Below are 8883 nucleotides of genomic sequence, written 5' to 3'. Positions count from 1 at the left end.
ATATATATATATATATATATATATATATATATGATCAGACTTAAACTGAATGAGAAAAAAATTCTCTTATCAAAGACGACTTAATTCCGAAGTGGAGAGGTTGGGTAATCTTATCCAAAGGATATATTACAAGAATGACGAATATTATCACAAGCACAGCGATACGAGGCAAGTCATTTCTACCGAACAAGTGCGCCTGCTTCCGCGTACTTATAAGGTACAACTCTTAACAAGGCGTCTACGCAATGGATTCCACGTGCGGTCGTTCGTATCTGTCACTTACCGCAAGTGATTTAATCTACAAGCCCGTGAGGCTCTTGGCGTTGTGGCACCACGCTGGCGCCATCTTTGCATGTTTGTTCACTCATTTTTTTATGAGCCCGAATCTGATACATTTTTTTTTATAAGCCCGAATCTGATACACTTCGCTATTGCTAGGCCTGGAGAGAAAGAGAGTAGAGTATTTACATTAAAACACCAACATTCTTACATATTCTTCACAAACTTTATCAACAATCTGAGATTTCCCAAATAAAAATGTGCATTACTCCGTTCGCTCTTCACGATTCTATAACCTTCCATTTTCAAAAAGAGCGGGTTTATAGTCGTATGAATTGAATTAAATATAGATTTTGGTTTGTATGCCGTTTTTACGTTGCATGGAACCAGTGTTTATTAAGCAACGGGACCAACGGCTTTACGTGACTTCCGAACCACGTCAATTAAATATAGAATGTAGGCTAAAGGCCAAGCACTGAGAACTATGAGGTCATTCAGCGCTGAAACGGAAATTGACAGTAAAAGGTTTGAAAGGTGTAACAGGAGGAAAACCTCGCAGTTGCGCTAAGAATCAACTGTTAGGAGAGGGTGGAAAGTAAGATGAAGAAACAGAATATGATAGGAGGTACAGTAAAAGGAATGAAAGAGGTTGCAGTTGGAGGTACTAACCCCGTAGGATCAAGTCTATATTTATTTTCCATTGCGTGACTTAGTTTAGGTACATTTAATAGTTTTCCCATCCCATCGGCCTTTGTTTTACATAAAATTTGATACCCGATTTCAAAAAGTATAAATATCCAACAATGCAAGTAACTGTTATGAATGAATAAACAATAACGTTACTCATTTCTCCTTCGATGAAAAGATGGTGCATCTCGGAACGTAACCTTAGGTGGTGGTTATCAAAGGGATAATTAACGCAGCTGTTAACCCTTGAATAATCAAGGATAATCAAATCTACTGCCGTAATGACAGGCAACGATGATTAAAGCGACTGTTTGTGATGTTACGAAATCAAGGTTGCTGCGATGTTGCGATCTCTTTTGGGAGGAATGTTGGGGACATGGGAACATTATGTTTCTATGACATGAATTTTCAACGTCAAAATGATTGCTATTGAGTCGAGTTGAATATAGAATTTAGGCCAAAGGCCAAGCACTGGGACCTATGAGGTCGTTCAGCGGTGAAATGGAAATTGACAGTTAAAGGTTTGACAGTTGCAACTGGAGGAAAACCTCAAAGCAGTTGCACTATGAATCAAGTATTAGGAGAGGGTGGAATGTAAGATGGAAGAAAGAAAATATGAAAGGAGGTACAGTAAAAGGAACGAAAGTAGTTGTATTTACGGGCCCAAGGCACGCTGCACAGAACCTTAAGTAATGCCTACAGTGCACCGCATGAGGTCCAATGACGGCACTATCCCCACCTCTCACGGGAAAATGATTGCTATTAAAACGTTATGATATATCCTGTAATAACATGCAGCCTTCATTTTACTTCAAGATATTATCCATACCAATATTTGATTATAATTCAGCATGCCTTCTGTAATTTCAAAACTATATTATTGTTGTTTTCATGTGTTAGATTTACGATATTTTTTTTTATTTTTTTGTATGGTGTTTTTACGTTGCATGGAACCAGTGGTTATTCAGCACCGGGGCCAACGGCTTTACGTGACTTCCGAACCACGTCGAGAGTGAACGCCTATCACCAGAAATACTCAAACCCCCTCAGAGGAATACCCGAGAATCGAACTAGCGGCCACCGAGGTAGCAGGCCAAGACCTTACCGATCACGCCACTCAGGTGATCAATCCTTTGGTAGCGTGTTTAATCAACATAACATGGAACGATCGCCATCTTTGAAAAAGAATTTTTTGCCATTCAGTTTCAGAGCACGAGAATCTTACTGAATTCATTTTGCAGTCTTTAAATGTTTTCTATCGACTCTCACCACATATCTTTTGATAATTCTTCATAAATTGAAAACGGTTAAATTAAAACCTGTTTTACGTTTCCTCCATCTGCTGCTATAGACACGTGTCTCGCGGCATAACACTTACATTTCACATTAACAGTTTTAAAATGTTTATTCCAAAGCCAGAAATGAAATTCGTTCATTCATTGACAAATCATTTTTTTCCCGTATATCAACGGCAACATTTTACAATTTGCAACTGATAAATGTTTCTTCCGTGATCAACATTAATATTTCCCACTTCTCCTTCCAAACTTTTCGTTTAACATAAAGTTTAAGGTTTTCCACCAAAATAACATTACTCCGTTGGGTTCATGTCTCTGTCTCCATCATCTGTAACCAATTTAATGCTTATTGAGACTTGAGGCTTTTTACAAACACAGGAGACCGTATCTTCTGCATTATTGCAACATCCAGATCACTTTTATCACCATTACTGTTGGCACCTCACGGTGAAAATTGTCGTTTTTACAATATCATCATATGCTCTGCTAGGCAATATCTGTTCCAGTAACACCAGCATCTCCAATATAGCTTTCTTAAGAGTGTTTTTCTACATGACACCTCCTCGTGTTTGTCAGTAAAAAATATCTTCGTCGTGCAAATTATTTTTATCATTATCAGTGCGTACTTCCCTAGGATAAAGAACATTTGCCACAAACTCGTATTTCTTCTTGGCTTCAGAAACTCAAGTGCCAAGATGCATAACATTACGACATTTACCCAAGTGTTTCTCAATAACACTTGCATTTTGTGTATCTTTAGACTGAATTAAGGAATATACAGAACTATTGCAAGCCTACAGCCTGTATGCAAAAGTAAGTTTCATAAATGGTAGTTTGCGAAAAGATCCTACTCAAGAAAGGAGCTGCGGTAATAAGCAGTAATTCGTGGATTTCGAACAAAAAGAGAAAAAATTTTATACATCGAAAAAACATACACTAAACCTTTCTTTTCAAGGGAATTAAACCTTTTCCTTCCAGCTGAGCATACGGAGAAAGGGGTTAGTAATGGAGAAGCGGAAGAGGAAGAAATAAAAAGGAGTTGGAGGAGTTTCAACATGCAACGCGTCGTTGCTAATCCAATCAATCTGCAGATGATACACAGGAATGAAGACAGTTCGAGGAAACAGCATAAGCGATTGTCCAGTCAGTAACAACATACATGTTCTTCATTCTTCTTCTCCTCTTTCCCGAAGACCGTCAGGTCACGCAGTCCCTGCCCCTGCCCCTGCCCCTGCCCAGCTCAGTATAGGTCTTCTGGAGAAGGGGAGAGAGAAGTTGCCGCTGGGCAGGTGATTTCCCCGTGTATATAAAGGCAGTTGCAAACCAAAAATGTGCATCAGTTCCTTTCAAGCCTCACTTCTCATCGGAGGCACCCATCTCCGTTCCAGAGCCATGAACAGGAAGCTCCAGTTGCTGGGTGAGTTACAAGATGGACGAAGGGTAACATTCTGTCTTTCTCGTGCATTTGGATACTTTCGTATACGTATTCATACTCATCTATTTTTGCTTCACTTCTTAAAACTACTGTTTCTGTTTTGATTTAGACGTGCCTCCTTGTGTGCTACGAAGTCTTGTCTCCATTTTAGGCTCACAAAAACAAGTGGCTTTGGAGGCTCCACTCAGTTCCTAGTCTTTTACTTTAGCCACATTTCCCTCCTCCCTTGATTGAAGTTCGCTGTCCAACCTCTCTAATTATTACTCTTTCGTGCAATTGTGGGGTTTTCTCCCAGTTCTGCATTTAGATCCTTGTATTTCGCCTTCATAGACCCTCGTTGGCCGAGTGTTTGCGTGCTCGCCTACTGATTCGGTAGTCTCGAGTTCGAATCCCCGCTCTGCCAACAAGGAATCAGAATTTGTTACTGGTGATTAGAAATTAATTTCTCGATATAATGTGGCTAGGCTCCCACAAGAAGCTTAGGTCCCGTTGCTAGGTAATATGTTGGTTCCTGGCCACGTAAAAATATCTAATCCTTCTATAAATATTGTATGTATAATTTTGTAATATTTTGCAACACCCTACCTATTATGCAATGAATGTGACATTTTTCTAATAAAAGATAAAAAATATAAAAAAATCCTTCTGGGTTAACCTTAGGAGAGCTGTTCATCAGTTCAGCGGTCTAGTTAAACTAAGATATACTTCATTGATTTCATCTTTATTTTATGAATCGTTTATCGTCCTGTCCAACCACTCCACCTCCCTCTTGCGACTGTTTTGAGAGGTAAATAGCCAAAATTGCTCCAGTGCTTGGCTTGCCAGCCTTAATTTAACATAAGAGGAAACAGGTGGCTTTGGAATCTAATAGGCTGCTTTATTATTTGCAATTTTAACGTCACATGTCTTCGATTTTACTTGTGTTTTTGTATGGTGCTTTTACGTTGCATGGGACCAGTGGTTATTCAGCAACGGGACCAACGGCTTTACGTGACTTCCGAACCACGTCGAGGGTGAATTTCTATCACCATAAATACACATCTCTCACACATCAATGGAATGCCCGAGAATCTAACTCGTGGCCACCGAGGTGGCAGGCCAAGACCATACCGATCTTGCCATCACACGTCCGGTGACTCAACGCCAACACATTTATGATTGGAAGTCATGTTGTCTAAGCGACCATTCTTTTTTAAGTTAAACTCTTGTGGCAAAGAAATGAAAGTAAGCTGTTCCTTTACCAGGTAGGCGGGACAGGGGAGACCTTGCTTGCTTTCCAGAATCAATTTTTAACATTTGCTTCTCGTTTCTTTCTTTATTTACTTTCAATTTTCAACGTTTCCTTCTTCTTTTTTATTTATTTTTTTTTTACTTTATTTACTTTCAATTTCTAAGATTTCCTTCTCGTTGCTTTTTGCTTTTTCGTTTTTTAACTTTTACCTTTTGCACGTTTCTTACTTTCCTTTCAATTTCTATTATTTCCTTCTCGTTTCTTTTTCCTCTTTTTATTTATTTTTTTTTTACTTTATTACCTTTCAATTTTTAACATTTCCTTCTCGTTGCTTTCTTCTTTTTTTATTTACTTTGTTACTTTCTTAATTTCCTTTCAGTTTTTAATATTTCCTTCTCGTTTCTTTCTTCTCTTTTATTTACTATTTTACTTTATTTCCTTTAAATTTTTAACATTTCCTTCTCGTTTCTTTCTTTATTTACTCTCGATTGTTAACATTTCCTTGTCGTTTCTTTATTCTTTTTTATATTTACTCTTTTACTTTCAATTTTTAACATTTCCTTCTCGTTCTTTTCTTCTGTTTTATTTACTTTTTTTACTTTCAATTTTTAACATTTCCTTCCCGTCTCTTTCTTTCTTTATTTACTTATTTATTTATTTGTTATTTCCAGCTTGCCTGGCCGCGGTCGGCGTGGTGTCGGCGTTACCACGCCTAGTGAAGAGAGACTCGACGCCTTTCGCCTACGAATTGCCTTCCAATGCTTCGCTTGTCGTCGGCCCGATAAACACCGGCTTCGAGTGAGTCCGTCTGCCACAAAACTGGTGTTTTATGGTCTGGGAGAAAGTTAAACTTGGTGTTTCTCCTTTTTTCATTTATTTTTATCTTTTTAATAGAAAGTGCACGTTCGGAGAAGTTGTCAATCACCCGTTAGCGCCGACTATATTAGGCACACAAATGAGACTACAGATTTATTCGTGTGTTTCTGTAAATGCGACAATCTTCATCGGCTAAAGCAAGATTTGTTCTAAAAGTGAGAAAATAGATAAAGTAGTCATGAAGCTTCGTAATTGACTTAATTCAAAATATAGATTTAATAAGTCATTAAAGTAATAGTTTTATAAATTTCTTAGCTGAAACATTGTCCGAGAAGTAGATTGTCATACTAACAGTCTAGATAAAAAAAAACAAAAAAACAAAAACAAAAAACAGCATTTCCAAAATTAGTGACTTTACCGAAACTGCAATATGCTCTCGAATAACTGCCATAAAATGAAGTTTTCATTTTATGTCATCCCTATAAGATTATATTATATCGTTCCTTCCTAATTTTTCGTAATTTAATAACAATTTTTTTAGGCTATTTCTAAAACTATCTACCTGACAGTTAAGAAAATCACGTGATTTAAACTAACTCCACACTCGTATACATACCAAATTCCAATAAAGACCAATCGGCGATACTTCACCTATTATCAACGCGTCACTACTCCCATGTGCTATAGTAGATTCACATCAACCGTGCATTTAACGTCTAGGCCAATCCCTTACGACGTTCCTGATTGGCCGTAGATTAGCCAATCACAGGGCTGGAAACTCTCAGTCTCTCGAGAGAGTTCATATAGGCAGGATGTATATTCCACCTCTCCTCAAAGACGTATCCCTCAGGAGAGGTGGAACACACATCCTGCCTATGTGAACTTCGAGAGAGACTGAGAGTTTCCAGCCCTGAGATTGGCTTATCAACAGCCAATCAGGAACGTCGTAAGGGACTGGCCTAGACCAATCAGGAACGTCGTAAGGGACTGGCCTAGACGTCAAATGCACGGTTGATGTGAATCTACTAGGTATAGTATTAAACACCGTATGATAAATATAAAGTAAACGGCCGCACGAAGATATCGTTTATTTAATATTATAATTTGTCGATCATACAATATAGAAATAGGTGTATATTATACTCACATACTTTGATCCCCGAGGATCTAGTACTATACACGGCGTCCCTAGGAGCTTCAGCAATGTTCATTAGTACTAAAGTATATTCACATCAACCGTGCATTTGACGTCTAGCCCAGTCCCTTACGACGATTCTGATTGGCCGTTGATAAGCCAATCGCAGGGCTAGGAACTCTCAGTCTCTCTCGAGAGTTCACGGGGTTAGGATCTATGTTCCACCTTTCCTGAGGAATACGTTTTACAAAAGTATCCCTCGGGAGATGTGGAACATGCATCCCATGCCTATGTGAACTCTCGAGAGAGACAGTTTCCAGCCCGTTCATTAGTACTAGCACCTCGATGTAGGTGACGCGTAGATAACAATCCAAAGTAGCACCGAGCAATCAACCATTTCTTAAATCTATATAAAATTATACGAATAATCTCACGCAGGATGAAGCGCAATTTCTGAATTATCACGAATTGTGCCTTAATTGTGTATCCCAACCAACAGCTGCTCCAGTCGCAAATACGGCTATTACGCCGATCAAGCCAACGCCTGTCGGGTATTCCACATCTGCTACCCTTACTCTGATCCCGTAGGACGTCTCATCGTTAGGATGTTCTCCTTCATCTGCGGCGAAGGATCCATCTTTGATCAGGTTGTTCAATATTTTTAAAGTGTTCGTTGGAGATTTCAATTATTTTAATTATAATTATATACAAATACTGTATATATACATATAGGCACGTGTCTATATATATATATAATATATATATATATATATATATATATATATATATATATATATATACACGTGTCTAAACAAAGTATTATTCGTATATGTGTATATAGTATATACACATAAATTACATAAATACATAAATATATATAATATATATATATATATATATATATATATATATATATATATATATTATATATAAAACCATAATGCTCCATTCATAAAATACTCAGGTACCTGATAAAAAGGCTACTGTGTTCTCTTTTGCGGATAAATATTTTGTCTGAACTTGGTGTTTAAAATTTTGCCATTTTTTTTTTTTCTTTAAGGATATAGCCCTGTCAACAATTATCGGACACCCTTCCCTTATTCACCATCTCTTTCCCTCTCCGTTTTTCCTTACAAAGCTTCCATGGGGAAGAGAAAGTAAGTTCTACGGCCCACAAGAACTGCTACGCCATGTATGCGATTCAAGTGAAGTTATGGGAAGAATATTTGATGGAAAAAATGGTGATGGGATTTTGGAGCCATGGCTGACCGATTTCGTTAAACTATAGGCTACGCAGCACAGTTGCACTCGCTGAATCTCGTCATAAAGCCGTGTGTTTATCTAACGCTTCGATTTCACTTTTAGCATTCTTACATACGCTACTAACTTACACTATTTAAAGTAAAAGGATGCTTTTACGATAACCTGGTTCCCGGCAGCGACATAAATCAGATGTCAATTAGGATTGATTTTCCTCATTTTTAATTCAACTTATTTGTTTATCGATTCATTCGTTCAGACATTTCAAATGCATCCACACAGTATCTATTTACATATATACATATAAATCAGTCCACAGTGGAAACTGGAATATTTTATTCTCAAGTTTACTATATGTCAAGTTAAAGTTACTGCGACTTGGGTATCCCAACTTTCGAGAATCGAATGTATAAGCCTGTAGGTCACCAAGGCGTAATTTATCTGCGTATAGGCTACTACATCGGTGCACGCGCCATTTTGGTGTAGCTCCTGAACTACAGCCTGTTGTTTTATTTCTGACTGACTTTTGATTCACAATGTTCATCTACAATCAACCCATATCCTAATATCCTACTTACCACTGCGATGTCTCTTTCTCCTTTCCAGTCGTCCTTGACCTGCAATTTCCCCGAGAATTCTCTGCCCTGCGAAGCTGCAGCCACCTTGTATAACATCAACGATTACTTCAACCGGGAGGACATACAGTTCAGAGACGGTTTCAACAACATCTTCTAAAATGTCG

The 8883-nt window shown here is 38.0% G+C and overlaps 2 protein-coding genes across 3 annotated transcripts in view; one reads left to right on the top strand and one right to left on the bottom strand.

The window, feature by feature from the left end:
* LOC135201826 (U-scoloptoxin(01)-Cw1a-like) overlaps nt 1-8857 on the bottom strand; it is a 184451-nt gene extending 175594 nt beyond the window's left edge. The window contains exon 1 of one of the 2 annotated variants that reach the window (XR_010311613.1): nt 8720-8857. The gene's annotated coding sequence lies outside the window, so the exon portion shown is untranslated. The remainder of the gene's footprint in view (nt 1-8719) is intronic. The other variant, XR_010311612.1, reaches the window with a different exon arrangement.
* Nucleotides 3621-8883, top strand: LOC135201825 (U-scoloptoxin(01)-Cw1a-like). Its single transcript, XM_064231101.1, has 4 exons — nt 3621-3681; nt 5602-5728; nt 7381-7528; nt 8748-8883. The coding sequence occupies exons 1-4, from the start codon at nt 3657-3659 to the stop codon at nt 8874-8876; spliced, it is 429 nt and encodes a 142-aa protein (XP_064087171.1). The 5' UTR covers nt 3621-3656; the 3' UTR covers nt 8877-8883.

Source organism: Macrobrachium nipponense, chromosome 28, assembly GCF_015104395.2.
Source record: "Macrobrachium nipponense isolate FS-2020 chromosome 28, ASM1510439v2, whole genome shotgun sequence".
Taxonomy (NCBI): Eukaryota; Metazoa; Arthropoda; class Malacostraca; order Decapoda; family Palaemonidae; genus Macrobrachium; species Macrobrachium nipponense.
This window is presented reverse-complemented; position numbering and strand designations above follow the sequence as displayed.